This window comes from Engraulis encrasicolus, chromosome 11, assembly GCF_034702125.1.
Source record: "Engraulis encrasicolus isolate BLACKSEA-1 chromosome 11, IST_EnEncr_1.0, whole genome shotgun sequence".
Classification (NCBI taxonomy): Eukaryota; Metazoa; Chordata; class Actinopteri; order Clupeiformes; family Engraulidae; genus Engraulis; species Engraulis encrasicolus.
Window position 1 is genome coordinate 46,726,698 of NC_085867.1, and position 21,564 is coordinate 46,748,261.

At 46.3% G+C, this 21,564-nt stretch overlaps 2 protein-coding genes across 3 annotated transcripts in view; one reads left to right on the forward strand and one right to left on the reverse strand.

Annotated features, from left to right (window-relative positions):
- Window positions 1-4,025: 4,025 nt before the first annotated feature.
- Window positions 4,026-16,728, reverse strand: npffr1l1 (neuropeptide FF receptor 1 like 1). The gene is made up of 4 exons (XM_063211387.1): window positions 16,329-16,728; window positions 15,322-15,638; window positions 13,995-14,094; window positions 4,026-4,996 (listed from the first exon to the last, which is right to left on the reverse strand). Exons 2-4 carry the CDS (start codon window positions 15,614-15,616, stop codon window positions 4,111-4,113), a joined length of 1,281 nt encoding a protein of 426 aa, XP_063067457.1. The 5' UTR covers window positions 15,617-15,638; window positions 16,329-16,728; the 3' UTR covers window positions 4,026-4,110.
- Window positions 16,729-17,211: 483 nt separating this feature from the next.
- antxr1b (ANTXR cell adhesion molecule 1b) overlaps window positions 17,212-21,564 on the forward strand; it is a 126,354-nt gene continuing 122,001 nt past the window's right edge. For both annotated transcript variants that reach the window (XM_063210770.1, XM_063210771.1), the window contains exon 1: window positions 17,212-17,745. In XM_063210770.1, the coding sequence (XP_063066840.1) occupies window positions 17,561-17,745 (185 nt within the window). In that variant the 5' untranslated portion in view covers window positions 17,212-17,560. The remainder of the gene's footprint in view (window positions 17,746-21,564) is intronic.

Genomic DNA, 21,564 nt, shown 5'->3' on the forward strand with positions numbered 1-21,564 from the left:
TGTGCTGCCGTATTCGTGAATCGTGCTATGTTGTTGTTTCCCTAGTAGCCTACGATCGGTAGCGTGTATTGTGTCTGACTTCACGCAATAGGTAAACACAGAGACCATTGTATATCGTGCCAGGAGTATCTTGAACTTTCTGGGCTTGCTACCTAGACCTTTACCAGCTCCTTGGATCAAAATGGCACCCGAATTGTAATTGGAGTAATGCGCTCCGATTTAGAAGTTTGATCGCCAACCAGATAAGTTTATTTGATTATTCACCCCTATGTTGAACTGTCTTCCTGTATGTGAAAAGCCAGAAGCTAGCATAGATGGCTACATATGGATCGGATGGGCTACATCTAAGCATCATATCATTGGGATTTGTTGTCAATGTTGGGCTATTATTTCGGGAGTCATCGGGAACTATTTTAGCAAATGTCCGACCTTCTGCATGTGTGCAAAGAGCTTGTGTTCAGTCTGTGTGAAACACGTGGATTTCGAAGGGCATTTGGCGCCTTCACCAGCTCGGGACCTCTCGAGACAGCTGACGACACTGCTCACATGACAATCGAGTTCTGGAGTTTGGCGCATGAACGCCACTGATCCCGGAACAATCGGGATTCATGCGTGTTTTGTTTTGGTTCTCTTTTCTTTTTTTCACCTCACCTTGAGCCTTCACACCCACGACATATAATTTTAGCTTAAGTAGACTAAATCAAACTGTCAGATACCAGCAGTACTGACATATGTACATTTGCAATTGAATGACATCAACTGGTGTTGTTGATAGTGATTACAAGATGATATTTTAGCATTTCTGATACTGTTTACATGCAAGTTCCATGCATGTGCGCCATGTTGATGATGCGTGTGTCGTCATACAAAACATAAGCTCGGGAACTCGTTGTTCTATACTTCCGCCTGAGATCAACCTCGATAATTATCGATCTGACATTGCGTCACCAAATCTTCACGCCCACTTTCCCGAGGTTTTAGGTCGGCTTTCTTGGGATTCTCGACTTTTTGAACGCGGTAATTGATTGCCGGTGTCGTAGTGGTTTAGAGCAGGAGGTGTGTCTTGACGTGCAGGAAGATGTGTGTCAGAGCTAACCTTGCACCAAATTGTGATTAAAACCAACTCATCCCCTTTCAAACTCGTCACATTCTGAAGAAGCGCACCCTTCACAAAAACCTCAATATCTCCGATTGTAGCTGAATTCCATGGATACCCACTTCGGTTTAGCGTGGGTTTACTCGGCAATAAAAGCTCGTAGAGACACACAGTTTTCACCTACTAAGAGGGCAGCGTCTCCACTTTCAAACGAGTCATAACATATTTCAGTGGCCCTATCACATAATAAGCTGTGAGTCTACAAAAAAACGTAAAAAAGGGCTTAGAACGCTGGTATTCTACGACATAATTCCGTGAGCACCGCCGGTATTCAATGTGTTAACAAAATTTTGATTTTTTTTTTTACATTTCTTATAAGGGACCAATATTGAAGCAAATTCCAAAAAAATAGAATTTTCTCTCATTGCTTTCATGGTTCAGGTTTCACAGGGTTAACATCAATGACTGCTTGAAATTGTTCGAGGTAGTTACGGATAAGGCTCTTAGTTGTCTCAAATGGCAAAACTGCCCATTCTTCCTGGGATTCACAAAAACTAGGGTGCTTCGTCCGGACGTGCCTACGTCACTAGTGATGCGCGTCCTCGTTGCCGAACTGCAGTGGGCACTGCACTGGGACTCACTAGTTTCAAACAAGCGATTTAGGGTTAGGTTTAGGGTTAAGGTTAGTGTTTGGGTTAGGGTTAGGTTTAGGGTTCAGGTTAGGTTTAAGGTTAAGGTTAGGGTTAGGTTTAGGGTTAAGATTAGGGACAGTATGGACGGTTGTCATGGCGACGATTCAAACGTCGTCGGCAACAAGGACGTGCATAGCTATTGTGACGTAGGCACGTAATATTGCTAATTAATACCGAAACAACCTAGAATTTGTTTGTCGGACAAACAAACTTTGTCCCCATTCTTCCTGTTAGAAAAGGCTGTTTCCTATAACATCTTTGTGTGTCTTTGTGCTGGAACCTCACGTTTGAGGTCTCCCCTGAGTGGCTCAATTACGTTGAGGTCAGGAGAGTGAGATGGCCGCTCCAGAACCTCCATTGTATTTTTTTAATGAAACCAGGGCTGGACTGGCCATCTGGCATACCGGGCATTACCCTTGTGGGCCCCTATTTTCAGAAATGTTTTATTTTTATTTACATTTCTGAAAATAGGGGCCCACGTAGTGTGGGGCCCACCGGTGAGTCAGTTCTGCGCCGCTAATTATGAGGGGCCCCTTTAAGACCAAAATTCCCGGGCCCTATTTCTCCCCCAGTCCAGTCCTGAAGGAAACTAAGGACAGGTTGACTTGCCCTATTGTGTATTGAGTTGTATACTTTGTCTTCATGTTGGCTGTAACAAGTTATGATGGTGGTGAAAACAGACCTCCCTTTGGGGACAATAAAGGCTATCTAATCTAACCTAATCTAATCAGACAATGATGAGTGTGAAGTTTCCCCCTGTATTTCCCACTAGTTAATGTATTCATCATTCCATGAATACGGAGTAGGTAAAAGTAGGCCTACAATATATTTGTTACTCTGTTGCTGTCTGTCCCCTATAACATCAGTGAACTTCCACCTTGTTTCAGTGAAGCATGTTTCATGAAGTCAGACATGTGGACCAGCAAGCACATCTGGGCATCGAACCGAGGTGGACAAGAGAGCAAGATTACAAAGAGCAATTTTCAAAGAGTGACTGAGAACCCTACCGTAGCCATGGGGCCATCACACATTTGTTCATGTCCAACATCCTGCAACAGCAGCTGCGAATTTTTGAGTCGGTGCATAATAATGGGCAGTCATGGGTAAGCGGTTCGGGTGTCAGACTTGTGTCCCAAAGGTTGCCGGTTCGACTCCCAACCCGCCATCCTTCTTCATGACTGAGGTACCCTGAGCATGGTACAGTCCCGCCGCACTACTCCCTTTGGGGCGCTATTGCGGGCTGCCCCTTGCACAGGTGAGGCATTAATGCAATTTCGTTGTGTGCAGTGAACTCTTTTGTGCTGTGGAGTTCTGTGTCACAATGACAATGGGAGTTGGAGTTTCCCGATTGGGCTTTCACTAACACCAGCAACCTCGTTTTGGTAGCAGGATGCCCCCTGGGTGCATTTGCCCCGGGGCCCAGGGGGGCCCTCCTATATTGGTAGTGGGGGCCCTATTGTGACTTGGCAGGCTGTATGGGGGGCCCTATAAGTGTAACCCCCTTACCTGCGCTCAAGACAAGAGGGGCCCTATAAGTGTCTTGCCCTGGGGCCTTGTGTGCAATTGTTCCGCCAGTGTGGTGTTGCCAGATTGGGCTGTTTCCCACCCAATTGGGCTGCTTAGGATGGCTGTCTGCGGGTAAAAATGTCACTTAGCAGGGAAAACCGCCCAATATTTGACCCTAGAAATCAATATAGTTGGGTGGGTGGGGTTTAGTGCTACCAGGCAGGTTTTCAGCATTTTTTTGGGCCGGAAATCTTCATTCTCATCTGGCAACCCTGAATCCAGGTAATATGTCACCCACCCACTCCAGCCAGGCTCCCATGACACGGTGGCCCATCCCCAGCCTGTGGACGTCCTGCAGGCTGCAGCAGTTGAGTCCTGTGGCCGTTAAGCGGAGGAGTGTTGCCAGATTGTCCTGGGGCTTAGGATGGCTGTCTGCGGATAAAAATGGCATTTAGCAGGGAAAACCGATCTGCCCAATATGTCACTGCCACTCACCCCACCCAGGCCCCCATGACACGGTGGCCCATCCCCAGCCGGTGGTGGACGTCCTGTAGCAGGATTCCCTGCGTGCCATTGAGCGGAGGAGGAGGAACCCTGCCCCCGATGCCACCGCCAACGCCAACGCCACCACCACCGCCACCGCCAACGCCAACGCCACCACCACCGCCATCAGTTTGAAAACCACTGAATCCGGGCAATATGTGGAGCTATAGGGGGGGCGAGCAGGGTATTTGTGACTTGGCAGGTTGTATGGGGGGCCCTATAATAAGTGTCTTGCCCTGGGGCCTTGTGTGCAATTGCTCCACCCACTGCCACTCACTCCACCCAGGCCCCCATGACGCGGCGGCTCATCCCCAGCCTGTTTACGTCCTGCAGCAGGATTCCCTGCGTGCCGTGGAGCGGAGGAGGAGGAACCCTGCCCCCACCGCCACCGCCCCCAACGCCACCGCCACCGCCACCGCACGGCGGCATCAACTCCTGGGACACCTTGTTGGGCGGCGGCAGGATGAAGCGTGCGGCGGCGCCGGGCCGCACCACCACCATGCCCAGCGAGGCGCAGGAGCGGCAGGCCACGGCCGCCTGGAACCCGCGGCGGAAGTTCTCGTTGAAGAAGCCGTAGATGATGGGGTTGATGCCGCTGTTGGAGAAGGCCAGCCAGTGGGCCACGGGGAACAGGTAGTTGCTGAGGAAGTCCACCTGCCGCTGGCTCAGGTCCTGGTAGTCGGCCATGAGCCAGAGCGTCCACAGAGGCAGCCAGGAGACCATGAAGAGCAGCGCCACCATGATGAGCATCTTGATGACGCGCACGCGGCGCCGCGAGCGCTGGCCTCGGCGCGTCTCAGCCGCCTGGCCCGTGGTGGCGCCCGTCGTCGCGCCCGTCTGCCTCAGCTTGGCCGAGAGCTTGGCGGCGATGCAGCCGTACATGACGCTGATGACCACCAGCGGCGCCAGGTAGATGTGCACGAAGATGACGGTGGTGTAGATGCGGCGCATCTCGGGCCGCGGCCAGTCCTCGTAGCAGACGAAGAGCGGGTAGGTGCGGTTGCCCTGCTCCATGTAGGCGTTGGCGTAGTGCGCCACCGTCAGCGTGGCGGCCGAGGGGAAGATGACGGCGAAGGCCAGCAGCCAGATGAAGAGGATGGCGAAGAGGGCCGTCACGGGCCGCGTGCGGTGCCGGAAGGGGTACACGATGCCCCTGAACCTGGAATGGGAAGACATTACAGTACAATACATTAGAGCAGTCTTTCTCAACCTTTTTTTAGGCGAGGCACCCTTTCAATTCGTTAAAAATGTCAAGGCACCCCAAACCAACAAGCCGCAACGTGGCATCGCATCTGATGCCACACAAACTTAGAAAAGTAACACATTTGGAGATGTCACATCACCTACGTTCAAAGTTGCAGCTGACTGGGGCGACCTATATTTGCTTTATTGTGATGCTGATGAAAGATTCCACTGACTAACATTAACTTATCAATTTAGACAAATATGTATTATATTACATAATTTTATTTATCAGCCACGTTTCCGCGGCACCCCTGAGGGGGGCCTGCGGCACCCCAGGGTGCCCCGGCACCCCTGTTGAGAAACACTGCATTAGAGCAGTGGTTCTTTTCCTACCCCCTTACCTGCGCTCAAGACAAGCTGCGCACCACCATTCAATACTTTAATACTCACTAAAAGTGATTTAAGTGAATAATTACTTTGCATGAGGGGCCTGATTATAATGTTTGCTTGCAGAATTTTGGTCCCAACCTCAACACAAACAGAATTCTGCGCACTCCCTGAAATCTCTGGCGCAGCCTCAGGGGGTGCCCACACCCCAGGTTAAGAACCAGCGCATTAGACTACACTACATTACATTACAGCACATAACACGCTAAGGCCTACTAGGTCCTTACTAAGGTTAAATTGTTTGGTAATAAATCCCTTATTGTGCATGAACAAGACATTTGCCAATACATGCCTAACAAACGTTTGATTTTGCCTTGTACATGCCTTACAAGTTACTTATACAGGCATATTGTATGTATTAGTGCTAATAGATGTATCCCTAAAATAAAGTGTTACCCATAACACTTCACTACATTATGTTACATTTTGGTGACTGAAGGGGTATATGATGCCGGTGAACCTGGGAAGACATAACATTACATTACATTACATTACATTACGTTACATTACATTACATTACATTACGTTACATTAGAACCTTCCCAGTTTCACTCTCCCATTACTTTCCTGTCGCCTTTCCAACTGCCCTGTCCAATGAAGGCAAGGACAACAGTCTGGAAGGGACAGATAGTCCGGAGTGACCGGAGCATCTTCAGATGTGGAAGTTTACTTGTTGACTCCTTTCTCTCCCTGCATTACTAGTCCTTTGCCGTGACACACCAGATTGTGAAGTGCAGGACTGTGGAGGATATCTCTCTTTTCTAAAAAACACTCTTGAAGTCTCAACATCAAACACTTCTGAAGATGCTGTCAGCAATCCTAAACATTTAATTATCTCTGATTATGTCCAATTTGGCAGCCGTCATTCATATTCATGTAGGACTACCGCTAGCAGCATCTGAATTTGTTGTATGAATTAATGCATGTTATTATATGGTTGTGACGTCATCGGTCGAATGCTCCATTCATTTCAACGGGGCTCCCCAACGTTCGCACGTCTGTTATTTTTCGATAACGGACGGGTTGGTCTATAACAGACCGCTATCAATGGCAACAAGACTTTTCACTGCTAAAGCGACTTTTCAACAAGACTCTAATCAGCTGCTGTGATAGACAACACCTGTTGTCCTGGCTACCTAGCTGTTGCCTAGCGGTGTTCCACAACGGCACTGCTTTGTTTTGTGCAGCAACAATCTTAACATTAAATAGCCCTAAAGAAATGTCCCCGCCATGTGTGAGTCATTTAAGTATATCCATATAAAGCGGGTTAACTTTCGGCGAGTCGGTCGCTTTGTGGAATAGCAGCACTTCAGAGAGAACAAGACTCCTCCGCTCCGCGTCGGGGTCTAAAGATTCTCTAGCCCCCTGCACACTGGGCAATACGGTCACCGCATCACCGGAGTGGTAGCCAAAGAGGCTTGAGACAAGAGGGCTTACTCACGTCATAACAGCGTAGTAGGAAATGATGGCGAGGGGAGTACGGAAATGTTATTCACTGTGGAACAGGTCATAGGACAGCGTGAATGTCTGTCAGCTGTCCTTAATTACCCCCAGCAATTACTGCTGACCAACAGCTGCCGTTACTTGGCCACAAATTATCCATCATGGTGTCGCCCCCACTGACCATGTGCAAGGGAGTACGAAAATGGCATCCATCGCACCCACTGACCAATGACCATGAGCAAGGGAGTTAATTTTCCATCCACTCGTGTCCTCAGGCAACGCCCCCGTACTACACCGTGGCCAATGCATTCCCCGCCAAGAGATTGTTCTTTCTCTTGAGTTTCTTTGGTGGTAGCCACCTAGTGGACACCGTATTACTTCAGAAAAACTCCCGCAAGCAGTCTAGTAGTGGCTGGTTTGAAACATGGCGGACGGAGCAGAAAATGCCTCCAAACTTCTTTATTTGAACACTAAAAACGCTTCGTTTCACTTTTTTGTAGTGTCTTACTGATAAAGATCATGTGTGAAAAGTATTGGTGTGTTTGGTGATGAATTTGGTTTTCGTAATTTCGTATCAAATCATAAATGCTTGTTTTCTTGTCCACCTATCTAGTGTGGATTATATAATGATAAAGTTTGAACATTATCGCCGTTTTTAACAGCTTAGAACGGCGTAATTTTGATATTTATCTATTAATTTTTGAGAAGATCCGCGGGAAATCCTAAAGTGTTTATCATCACCATAGCAACAGCTCTCTTTACCGTGCGGTTAGGCACGGTATTTTCCGGACAAGTTGAAATATTTGAACGTATGCGGAAGCTCTCGGATGCAGACTTTCTTCCGCACCGAACTGTTCGAACTCCAACTGCATACGGAATGCGGTTCTCCATAGACAATGAATGGTTAACGGTCAAACCGGATTCGTATTACCGCATGTAATGTGCAGGGGGCTTCTCTGTCGTGCTGCTATTCCACGGTAGCGACCTTCTCGCCGAACGTTAACCCTTACTTCATGCACCCACCCTCTTACCCACCTTTCATAATGTGATTCCCTGAATTGCATCGAGCACATCTTTCACAGTTCCAGAACTTCCGGTCAATTTGCAACTTTATAGCAGGAACAGATAGAGAGGGTATTTAATTGGTGATTCATTTTGGGATTCAATGATTGTGCTTTTTGGCGTTGACAGTCATACTCGTGCAATGCAAACAGTATTTTTTGTGGGGTGGCCAACTGCTCTTTTTTGGCCCAGTAAACTTTGTATTACATGCACCTAGTTTTGCCCCAGGAGCTAAGCAGACATAAATGCAGCATTTGAAAGCCAATTTCACTAACACTGAAGGCCACTTCCATGTACTGCATAATAACCAGGTATAATTCATTGCAGAAATTGTGATATCTGAGCACAATGCAAGACACAAAACAAATGGAAAAAACAGCCATGGGGGTCACATGTAGTTATTTGGGTCTTTCAACCTTTCTGATCTAACATGGCCTCTAGGTGGTGCTGTGATGACATAAAGAATCCCAAAGCTGTGGCTCCCTATTGCAGGGGTTCCTAGACTTAACCATGACAAGACTCTGATTCAGTATTTTTGACCCTGTCGCGGCCCCCACTTTGAAGACCACTGCCTTATTGGAACCACTCACCCTCCCAGTGTCATGAACCCTGTCTACACTTCAGACCGCAGACTTCACAGAGCATTGAATGATACAAGATGATCAACTCGCCATCAATGTTGCCTGTTTAGGATGACTTGCTGCGGGCAGTGGCGCACAGGGCCCCAGGGCAAGACACTGATGCATGGGGGCCCCCCATGCAACCTGCCAAGGTCCCAATAGGGCCCCAACCACCAATACAAGAAGGCCCTGGGCCCCGGGACAAATGCCCTGCTTGACCCTATAGCTGCGCCCCTGGCTGCGGGTTAACAAGAAGGTATTGGGCAGGTTTTTCTGTAGGTTTATTGCTATAGATCAGTGGTGGGGAACCTATGTCTCGAGGGCCGTTTGCGGCCCTTGGGACCGTTTTATCCGGCCCCCGATATATCTTTTATGATATTCAGCTTCACGTGAAATATGACATATTTTGTAAAGGAATCTTAGAAAATGCATTTACTATACAGTTAAGTTATATTCAGGGAACTTAGAGAAGGTGGCGTTTGTTTAAAGTAAGGCCCTCAGAGGACTTTTACGACCCTCGGATGAATTTGAAGTGGCCCCTCTAATGAAAAAGGTTCCCCACCCCTGCTATTGATATCTGGTGGTGCATAAGCTGTTATAGAGTTGGTTTGTATTAACTTGCTGCTTCACCCCTGTAGTCCAGCCAAAAGGAACTCGCACTCCACTGATGACGAAGCCAAATTAAAGAATTTTAAATGCATGAAAATATGATGAAGAAGCACTTTTCAATTCTTTAACTCTGCATCAGCATCAGTGGTGTGCAAGTTCCTTTTAACTTACCCTCCTCCAGGCCATAATATAAGCTCAGCAGTTCATCATTTAATCATCATTTAATCAGTTCATCATTAGACTGGCAACTGGCCACTTATTGCAATTATCATACAAGAGTTAACATACAGAAGTAAGAAACTTCCCCAAGAGGTTTCCCTGAATGCATTGCGAATTTGTTTAAAAATTGGCGGCAAAGCCGCGGCACCCACAACAGCACACAAGTTTAAGTATTTTCGCCGCAATTGACGGTTTTGAAGTGGTAATAATTATTCCATTGTACTAAGTTTAACATTGTCCTAATGTGTGATGGCCCTTTTCTCCGTGAAACGCACATGAAAAAAAATGCTATTAACGTCAACCTAATGCATGGAATTAGTGACAGCTGTGAGTGTCATTCCTTGATTGTTGAAGGGATATCCCAATTCGTAGCGGTTGCGTTTCAAGCCCTACACCTTACAGCTTCGATGGAAAGCATGAGGGGCATGGGGAAGGCGTAGGGGTAGGGGTAGAGCAGGGGTGGGGAATCCGAGGGCCGTAAAAGTCCTCCGAGGGCCGTACTATGAACACAAACCAGATTTCCCCCCTGCACTTTAGGCCTATATTTAGGCAGCCACCTTTAAAACATACCCCACCTTCTCTATGTTCCCTGAATATAACTTAATTGTATTGCAAATGCATTTTCTAAGATTCCTTTACAAAATATGTCATATTTCACGTGAAGCTGCATAACATTAACATTACTCCGGGGGCCGGATGAAACGGCCTCAAGGGCCGCAAACGGCCCTCGAGACATAGGTTCCCCACCCCTGGGGTAGAGATTAGTAATGGGAAAGGCCCTAAGCAGGTCTGCGGAGAGCTTTGGCCAGGACCAGGACAAGTACAAAGTAATGCGGATCCGATTCTGGGGGCCCCCTTCTCCCTGGGCCAGGTGAAACTCACCCCTTTGTCTATACCCACTGTGCTGTGAGCCCCTATGTGCAGTTCATATGTCCTTTGCTGTTGTGTGTTGCCTGTCCTTTATATGATGCTGGGGATGGGCCAAGACAAATTCACATCAACTGTGTTGACATGGCAATACATGTTGAATCTTGAATCCTATGGTGCACTAGATCAGTGTTTCTCAACAGGGGTGCTGAGGCACCCTGGGTTGCCGCACACCCCTCTCAGGGGTGCCGCGGAAACATGGCTGATAACTAAATTATGTAATACTGTATAATACATATTTGTCTAAATTGATAAGTTAATGTCAGTGGAATCTTTCATCTGCCATTTACGCACAATAAAGTAAATATAGGTCGTAACTTCGAACGCAGGTCGTGTGATGTCTCCAAATGTGTAAAACTTTTCTAAACTTGTGTGGTATCGGATGCGATGCCATGTTACGGCTTGTTGGTTTGGGGTGCCTTGAACATTTTCATGAATTGAAAGGGTGCCTCGAAAGGTTGAGAAACACTGCACTAGATCAACTTTTTCAGGACAAAATTAATATTATTACCAGCTAGCTCATCTGCATGAAAGGGCTACTGCAATCCATAACAAGCATGTGATTTAATAATTTACATAATGAAGGGCCTTGGCCCATTAATCTGTCTTGGAAGCATGAAAACATGTGCAAAAATAAATAAATAAATAAAATAAATCCTAATAAATCTCTGCAGGCTAGCAGGAATGAGGGACCTTGGCTAAGTTCCATTTGTATTTGGACTGTTGTGCTATTTTGAAGGACCCCCCTGTGAATAACGGAACAAACGCCATCAGCCAATTACACACCAGTCTAGAAGGATTCATTTGCATTTTTAATTCTGATTAAAACCCTGGAAACCTTTTTTGTGGTAAATGGGAATTTACATGGCTAACTATTTTTTCTCATTAAGCTTCACTGGCGTAACGCAAGTACTTCAGGCCCCCCTGCAAGCTACTAAGAATGGGCCCCCGAATGAAAAAAGAGGGCCTAATATCATGTGGAGGGGGCCCGTTTCTTCAAGTCTTAGTATTATGGGCTTAGTAGTATGGGCCCCCTTGCCTCGCGGGGGCTGCGGGGGTATACTTTACGCCCCTGTTAAGCTTTTTACCCATTAGTTAATAATAATAATAATAATAATAATAAATTGTATTTTTGAGCGCCTTTCAAAATACCCAAGGACACTTTACAATCAAAACAAATACATAACAGTAGGGAAAGTACAACAAAGCTTCAGTGAATTAACAATTGGGAAAGTAATTAAAATGCACAAATAAAATAGAAATAAAAGTACAATAAAAGTAGTTGTCAGATGGAAGAGCGTGACACTGCTTCTTTACAGTTCACCAGTTTATTTTTGCTGTGCTGACGTGGAGAATCATGAAGCAGCAGTGTCGCGCTCTTCCATACGACAACTAATGACGGAAGTACCCTGAAAAGCGGCACCTGCTGAAAAAGAAACTTCCAAGGTGAGCGGGCCCTCGCTCGCAAAACTTCATTAAGTTTTTCAAACATCAAGACAGAAATGGTAAGCCTCAGCCAGACAACCAGTGCATCGTGTGTAGACTTAAAGGTGGGGTTGCAGGTTAACCATCTAAAGAAATTGTACCATTATGACATCACGTTGGGGGTTCCGCAGGCTCATAGGAGTCTATGTAGAACCTTAGAATCCTGGGGGAGGTCCCCCAACGTGATGTCATACCTGTAATCCCACCTATAACTTTTGCAAGCTGTTTCAGATTGTGGTTGTGGTTGTGATAAAACAGGCAAAGTCGAGTACGTTCGAGTAATTGTCATATTGGGCTATTGCCTGGCTCTTGCCTGACCTGATAGATGATAAATAATACTCTACTCTACTCTGTGTCGTTCCTGACCTGATCAATAATAAATAATACTCTACTCTACTCTACTCTACTCTGCTCTACTCTAAATGATAAATAATACTCTACTCTACTCTGTGTTGTTCCGCACAGCTTCGTGAGCTCCACTACTAGTGTGTTGTGTGTGTTGTACCATAGCTCCACCAGAGGGCTCTAGAACTACACACACACACACACACACACACACACACACACACACACACACACACACACACACACACACACACACACACACACACACACACACACACACACACACACACACACACACACACACACAAAGGTCTGGTGAGAACCAGGCTAAATAGGCTACGGGCTAATGTTGTAATTTGTCTGAATAAGGAAAGGAGGTCACTTGCGCTCTAGCTTTCTTGGTGCTCACAGTCTGGGACTGTATTCAAAGGAGACTGGGTCAAGGATGACTGGAGCACACAGGATACGTTTTTCTGATTTTATTGTGGTGCGCTAGCCTGGCGAGCCAGACCCGTACAGCAAAAAGCTTGCCCCGGGAGCAAATTAAATTTGCGGTCGCTAGGGGCGTCTAGATTTCTAGGCTATTTTTCTAACTATTCCTTGCTATTTTTACATGGCTATTAGAAATTAAAACGAATACCTGTGGTATTTCAAATTGAAAGACATGTGAGGTACTCACTTCTTTTGCCAATCACTTGCAATGCTGAACTATTTTGTGCTAGAAATTATGGCTATAACAGGCAGTGGCCTAGTATAAAGCCCACATGATTGATCCCGGCCCCTGATCACAGTCAGGAACGATAATGTGGCCCCCAGAGAAAAAAGTTTGGGGACCCCTGATGTAAACAATCAATCAATCAATCACTTCCTGGTTCTGAGACAACCAACCCTTTCCAGTGTGTCTGTGGTCGGTGTCCCCCCCCTAAGAACTGGTTGGTACCCAAAGCACTCTGCGTACTCTACTTGTGTCATTTGGGCAGTCGTGGGTAAGCCATTAGGGCGTCAGACATGTGGCCCAAAGGTTGCCGGTTCGACTCCCGACCTGCCAGGTTGGTGGGGGGAGTAATTAATCAGTGCTCTCTCCCATCCTCCTCCATGACTGAGGTACCCTGAGCATGGTACCGTTGTGCCGCCGCACTGCTCCCGTGGGGCACCATTGGGGGCTGCCCCCCTTGCACGGGTGAGGCATAAATGCAATTTCGTTGTGTGCAGTGTGCAGTGAACACTTGTGCGCTGTGGAGTGCTGTGTCACAATGACAATGGGAGTTTGGAGTTTCCCAGGTGGGCTTTCACTTTTCACTTTTCACTTCACATGTCTAGCGGGGGCCCTGCTCTTGCTGCAGGTTGAGAATGAATGGTGGTGTTTTATGCTGTAAGTTTAGGCAAAGGACGCGCTCAACTTCTTGGAAAAACGAAAGTCTTTGGGTGCGCGATAAAATGGATCAACTTAAGGAAGAAAAATCCGCACTCACAAACTGCGTCTCATTATTTATTTATGTACCACGCACTGATGAAGGCTTGATAGCTGAAACGCGTTTGCTTTTTGGAAATGGTGGTAATATAAATAAATAATGAGACGCAGTTTGTGAGTGCGGTGTTTTATGCTGTAACATCATCATGTTGGAAACAACAAACAGACTGCAGGTTGAGAATGAATGGTGGTGTTTTATGCTGTAACATCATCATGTTGGAAACAACAAACAGACTGCAGGTTGAGAATGAATGGTGGTGTTTTATGCTGTAACTAACATCAACATGTTGGAAACAACCAACAGACACTTTTTAAAAAATCTTGAGTTTAAAACACATACATACCTGTCAACAGCAATAGCCACCAGTGTGAACACAGACGCTGCAACAGACATCCCCTGGACCAAATTACTCATGGTGCATGTCAGCTGGTCAAAGGGCCAACCTGCAATTGCAGACAATAACAGTCAGAGATAGCAACCTAATCCCCTGCCAATGCACGCGCGCACACACACACACACACACACACACACACACACACACACACACACACACACACACACACACACACACACACACGCACATGCACACACACACACACACACACACACACACACACACACACACACACGCACGCACATGCACGCACAGACACAAATTATGACAATCTTCTATTTCGCTTTAAAATGGTTGCCAAGTTACAAAGCTGGTATTGACACCCTCATGTGTAATCAGCATGAAAACAGACATTCGTTCGAGTAGCACATGCCACCTGCTATAGCCCCACATGACATTTTATAATTTGTGTGTGTGTGTGTGTGTGTGTGTGTGTGTGTGTGTGTGTGTGTGTGTGTGTGTGTGTGTGTGTGTGTGTGTGTGTGTGTGTGTGTGTGTGCGCGCGCGCGCGCGCTAGGCAGAGTACACAGAGTGCCTAGGGCACCAACCAGTGCTTGGGGCACCAACCACTTTGCCCTCAAAATTGGGGCCACTTAAACTGAGACTGACTGAAATATTGAATTCCATTACAAACATACAGGTGTTGTACAAAATATCTGAGACACCTGTCATTTTAGTGTGGGAAGTTTCATGGTTCAAGTGGACCAGCCTGTTGGCCAATCTTCATTAATTGCACATTGCACCAGTAAAGTGAAGTGTGAAAGTTCAATTAGCAGGGTAAGAGCACAGCTTTGCTCAAAATTTTGCAATGCACACAACATTATGGGTGATGTATCAGTGCTCAAAAATGATAAATTCTTGGTGGGCGTGTAACTGTTGCATCTTTGACCGAGACAGCAAGTCTTTGTGATGTATCATGAGCAACGGTATCCAAGGTAATGTCTGCATACAACCAAGAATGAGGGGGGGGGGGCTCCTTATGCTTAAGGTCTCCAAAACCTTATCAGCGGCCCTGTGTGCGTGTGCGTGTGTGCGTGAGCGTGAGTGCGTGCATGCGCCTAGCCATCCCAAAACATTGCGGGCGGACGCACGGACACACAGACAATAACTGTCATTTTGCTCCGGGCACAAACATTCTCATCATGATTAGGCCCCTATACTCTTGACTTGCAGTTCAAATCAACCTCGAGGCCAAACCCACAGCACCGTCTGGACTGAGATAATCAAACACACTGACAACAGAAGACAAAGGTCAATCAGAGGGAAGTGCTGATACCTGATATTAGGCTGTCAATCAAAGTGGTCGGTACACAGAACACTCCCACCAGAAGGTCACTGATGGCCAGGTTCAAAATGAACAGGTTGGTCACGGAGCGCATGTTGCGGTTGCGCAGCACCACCAGGCACACGAGTCCGTTGCCGCCGACACAGAAGAGGAGCACGAGGATGTAGGAGAGGATGTAGCTCATGGCCATGGCGGTGGAGTGCCGGTAGTACGGCATGATGGTGCGGTTGAAAAGTGTCGTCTCTGTCGTGTTGTTGAAAGGCGATGTAGGATCTAACGAGGCCATTTTCCCCAGGCAGCAACCACCCCTATAACAGCATAAAGATATCTTAATGGATGAAATGACACAGTTAATGGCAATGTGGTAATATCTGTGCCATCCCAAACCAACCCCATCTCTCTCCCACTCGTTCCCTGCACAGTGAAATAATCAACACTTAGAGAGTACTGTGGGACCAAATACACTCCAAAATGTGTTAAAATGACTCTCTAAGTGTTGAATTAACACTGCATAATTTACTATGTGTCCCACTCTTTACTTTTTCTGTCACGTTATAAGGAAGACGCCCTACTAATAAAAGGCTACTTTTTATTGTGGGTATAGGGACGGAGTATTTCATTTTTGAATTGGAGGGTGGTGGGGCTGGGGGGGCATGTTACCACAAATCTTCAAAGCCCGGCATCGGTACCCTTGGCATTCTCAAAACATGAAACACCTTAGTCCACGTGAAACCAACTCACAGTAATAACACAATATGACCATCACAAAAGTGCATTTAACTTGGGCTCGTAAAATAATTTAAAAAAAGAATATGTCCGCCTAACTTAAATGTGTAAAATGATAAACAAATATGCCAGTCTATCAACGAGCCAACGATAGACTGACAGCCAATAAATTGTTTGGTTAGCTTTTCATCACTCATATCCCCACCCAAACAATCTTGTCTGTTTTTCATTCACGAATGTCATCTCCTCATGCTATCTCATCGGTATCTTACCTGTATTATTCAGAAAATGCGAAGTTGGTAATTCTCAGAAGCTGTCCTTTCACACAGATCCGAAGCGCTTGCTATATTAATTATTCCAGAAGGTAGAGAATGCGCGCACATCAGTGGCACAGATGCTGGACAAAATAAAGTCACTGAAGTAAATGATAGATGTCCGCAACACTGTTAATGCTCCCAGTTGTTTATTGGCATTATTCCAGCCTGTTGCGCGCTGTCCAAAACGCATACAGGGTGAAAAACATCCCACCGGTACAGCGCCATAGAAGGTGAAGGAACACTTTTCCGGTTCTTGTCACCTCAGTTGGTTTCTGGCGAGATGACGAACTTGATATTATTCCAAAATTATTCCAAAATGAAATTGGGTATCAAAAGCTAAATGCATATGGTTCCATCTTTTCCAATGACAACTCGATGCATAGGCGCGTAAGGATGAAAGCTGAGCGTAATAGAGACACGACGCACCTTTCACCAAGATGTGTAGAAAGTGTAGTACAAGAGGGCAAGTCGGTGAAAACACCTTTCCAGCCTGCGGCGGCAAGGACCCTGTCTTCCACAATGTGGCAGTAGCGCTCAAGAGGTGCAGTGGCGAGCGCGCTGCGCGATACGAGCTCTCTCTCACTTTCTTGTTCTCTCCACATGCACGCTCGCACACGCACGCACGCACGCGCGCACACACACACACACGTGCGCGCGCACACACACACTTTTCTCCTCCTCGCACGCACACGCACACACACACACACACACACACACACACACACACACACACACACACGCACACACGCACACACGCACGCACGCTCAATTTTGCCTTCTCTCCTCCTCATTGTGTCGGCCAGGTTTGGAGAGGGAGTTACTAACTGCTCCAGAATCACAGACCGCCCCGCAGCGCAGCTCTGCTTTTGTGTGTGTGTGATGGGAGAGCACTCGTTGAAACCCAGGTGCTCAAAGCAGAGCTACTGCTGTGCGCACACAACAATAGATGGCAAAAAGAGGGCACAATAGACTTCTAATCGATACAAAGAAAGTCCACTCACCAAACTTACTTTCTCCTGCTGTCTGTGTTTACTTTTTTGTCCAAACCTGAAGTTCTGGTCCTTTCATCCAGCTTCCCCTTTTTTGTCTATCGTTTTGTTTTTATTATAGATTTTACTTTTTGCTTTGATTTGTTTTTGTTTTTGTTTGTTTGTTTCTGGCTCCTGTGAGCAGCGGACTGGAAAGTTATGGGGATGTTGTGGTCGGACAGGAGCAGATGTGCGGTGCTGGACCTGTGTGTTGTGGTGGCGGTGATGGTGACGGTGCTGCTGGTCCTGGGGGGGCCGCCGAGTGCCTCGGGACAGTACCTGGAGCAGAGGGAACCCGGCTCGTCCTGTTACGGCGGATTTGACCTCTTCTTCGTCCTGGACAAGTGAGTGCCAACTAAAGCTCTTCTTCATCTCCTGCTACAGTGCAGTATAGGAGCCACTTATACTTATATTTGTGCCCCCCCCCTTCCATGTGCATGCCATGCAACTTTCATGAGACAAAAGTTAAAGTCTGTGAAAGTGTGCAGTGTGATGAATGGAATGGAGACTGACTTCTTCGTCCTGGACAAGTGAGTGCCAACTAAAGCTCCCTTCATTTCCTGCTATACAGTGCAGTAGGAGCCACTTATACCTATATTTGTGCCCCCCTTCCATGGGCATACCATGCAACTTTCATGAGACTTCAAGTTCAAGTTTAAGTTGGTTTTATTGTCAATTTCTTTACATGCACTGGTCATACAAAGAATTTGAAATTAAATTTCTTGCTTTCCCATGCAGACATAGACTAATCTAGGTAAGGACATAGACAGTATAGACATAGACAGTACTCATACATGGACATAAGACAGTATGGACATAGACAGTGCTTAAGCTGTTAAAGTGTGCAGTGTGATCAATGGAATGGAGATTGCCCGATTTTTTGCAAGGACCTTGCATGGTGCAGGTCAAGTGAACATAGTGCAAAAATCAATGGCCAAAAAATAAATCAGTCCTTGTGACGGGATGGAATAGGTAAGCTTGGTGAGATGGTGCTCCTGATGGCAGCCAGTGGTATGTTGATTCACATGATACGATGAGCTGCAGACTACTAAAACTACATTGACTACATTGAGATTTGCCTTGATTTTGTTGCTTTGATATACGCGAGTCCCAGCACAGGGAGCCTCTCTCTCTGTCTCTCTGTCTCTCTCTCTGTCTCTCTCTCTGGTCTAGTAGTTTGAAGTCTGGTTTGCATCCATTACAGTTTAAAGTAAAGTGTTATGGTGCATGAGAGCTGATGGCTTGCACAGTAGGCTGTTATACGTCGGCCTCTTATGCTCTCGGGGATCCTATATTATCATGTCTGACAGCAGCTGGTCCTGATGAGCCCCACAGATGTCAAGATGTCCAAAACAAACGCATTCCCCCCAAAAACGTTGAGCATGCCTGCGTATGCAGTCAATTTTGCTGTGTCAATTCTATCCGTTCAGAGTAGGAACTTTGACTATACTGTTGGAAAAGTTGGCTTTTTTTAAAAAAAAATCTCTTCATCAGGAAACCAAGAGCATGCATGCCTGTCAGTGTCTTTGGCTCACATTCTGGAGAACTATTCTATTCTATTCTCTTCTATTCTATTCTATTGGATTCTATTCTATTCTTCTGCGGTTGTTTTATGGATTCTGTCTAGACTGTTAGTGGCGAGAAATATGTCCAGTGGTTAAGAGAGGAAGCGCTCATGGTTACGGCCTCACGAGGCAGTGTTTGTTTTTCACATTTGTGTATTTGACCTATATAAAACCTGAGGACATCTCTCCATCTTCCAAAACCAAAATCGGCAGGATTAAGGAGGCGCCAAAATAGCCCCACAAACACATGAATTAAAAAAATAAAATGTGCACGTAAAATGCGCTGTAGGAGTTTGTTAAATGCTCTTACTTTTCTAAGTCAGTTTGAAGTGTATGGGAGTACTTACCATTAAAAGCCCACGTAGCTGTGAGGGAGAGCATTTTGAGGATTTAAGGCCATGGCTCAGTCACAACTCAATGCGTCTTTCAGTAATGACATGAAGCATGGGTGCCGCTAGGGGGGGGTTCAGATTCTAAGGGCCCAAGCGCTGACAGCACTGACGGGGTCCTTAAGGGGGCCCAAAATTAGAATCTTTCATGGGACCTGAAATTTATGGTGTGAAGAATCCAATAATTGAAGTGGTTTAAGTCGGATAACATAGGCTACATAACCTGCATTGCAAAGAGAAAGCCCACCTGAGAAATTCCAATTGCCATTGTGACACACCACACTGCACACAACAAAACTGCATTCATGCCTCACATGTGCAAGAGGGCAGCCCCAAATGGTGCCCCAAAGGAGCAGGGTGGCGTGTTCTGGGGTACCTCAGTCTTAGACGAGGACGGGGGAGAGCAGTTAATTACTCCCCCCACCAACCTGGCAGGTCGGGAGTCGAACTGGCAACCTGATTGAACCTGGCTATAAGGCTGATGGACTAACCGCTCACCCATGACTTACCCATGAGTTAACTATTGTTATTAGTTATTTGAATTTTATTACTACATTACATTACATTACATTACACTTAGCTGAGGCTTTTATCCAACGCAGCTTACAGTTATTACAGTAACAGGGTATTGGTTACAGTCCCTGGAACAGTGTGGGGGTAGGTGCCTTGCTCAAGGACACTTCAACGATGAAGGGAGAAATGAATTGGTAAGGGTGGGGATTGAACTGGCATTGAACCTTGTGATACACACTTTGTTACTCTAAACATAATTACTCCATGGCGGCCCCCATTACAATTAGTTATTAGTTATTATTTCTGTGGATGGATCGACGAGAATCCTCACAGACATACAGACATGTTGCAGCAAACCATGCGATGCTTCAAGTCATAATAATAATAATAATAATAATTTAGTTTTATATAGCACCTTTCAAAACACCCAAGGTCGCTTTATAGTATCAGTGTAAGTGTGTGTAGGTCTGTGCTTGTGGACACTAGAGGTCAACGGCCTCCAAAAAAGAGATGTGTTTTAAGGTGTTGTTTAAAGATGAAAGAAGAAAAATCCGCACTCACAAACTAAGTCTCATTATTTATTTATAGATTACCACCATGTCCAAGAGCAAACGTGCTTCGGCTATCAAGCCTTCATCAGTGCGTAGTACCGGGAGCATTTTGAATGTGGCTGGGTAGGTTGTTCCAGAGGAGTGGGGCAGCCACATGAAAGATTCTGTCACTGGTGGCCTTGAGTCTAGTGCGGGGGATGACCAGCTCACCCTTGGAGGAGGACCGCAGCGATCTTGAGGGGTCATAGGAGTGGAGGAGGTCGGCAAGGTGCCAGACCATTGAGGGACTTGAAGGTGAGGAGGTGAGAAGTGTGTGGCTGAATCACAACTCAGCGCTTCTCACAGTAACGACAAATGTGACCTGGGTATTAGTGAGACCACATGACCTGGATGGATGGTCAGTAATCCTTACATACATAGAAGAACCACCATGTGACACTTGAATTGAGTGGCCACATCACAAGAAGGATCAAAAGAGATTGGTTGTTTAGTTATATAGATTGACCCATGAGTGAGGTGAGATGATGACATAACGCAGATAGCGAGAATCTTCACAGACATAATGACACAAGAACACGCCTCCAATGATAATGACACATAGCTCTTTGAGTGCCATGGACTTGAAAATGAGTCTTTTCAGAATGTATGGCACAGTGCCAGACTTGATATCAAGTCAATTGCGTTTTTGTTATGGGGGGTGGGCCCTAACACGTTGCTCTGGTATGTTTGTTGTTCACACGGACAAAGAACTCATTTTGTTATGGCTCTTGAAAAATCACTCAAACGTTAAAAAAAGCCTGGCAACCCCCTGGTCTGAATTTGAAAATGGCTGGCACTCAATGAGTCAATATGTCACCTTGTCAGTGTTGCCAGATGTGTCTGATCAAAGGTTATTCAAAAGGTTATCATAAACCGATAAAATGCGCTAAATTCCGCCCAAATTTGACAAATTACATTGACTTCTATGGGCCCAAAATGGCTGAAAAAAACGCCAAATGGCCAATTTTTCCTGTTTTTACCCGCCAACGCTCATCCCAAGTAGCCCAATTGGGCGGGCACCCGCCCAATCTGGCAACACTGCACCTTGTCTATGTCACTTGGCTCCCTTGTGCACTGCGCACTACACAGGTCTCTTGCGGCTTGAA

What these genes read in the sequence shown, in the direction of transcription:
- npffr1l1 (XM_063211387.1), bottom strand. Translation starts at nt 15,616, where the DNA reads ATGGCCTCGTTAGATCCTACATCGCCTTTCAACAACACGACAGAGACG. An exon ending in GATTGACAGCCTAATATCAG is followed by an intron (nt 14,095 to 15,321) that starts GTATCAGCACTT and finishes CTGCAATTGCAG; the next exon opens with GTTGGCCCTTTGACCAGCTG. An exon ending in GTGGCTATTGCTGTTGACAG is followed by an intron (nt 4,997 to 13,994) that starts GTATGTATGTGT and finishes TTCCCATTCCAG; the next exon opens with GTTCAGGGGCATCGTGTACC.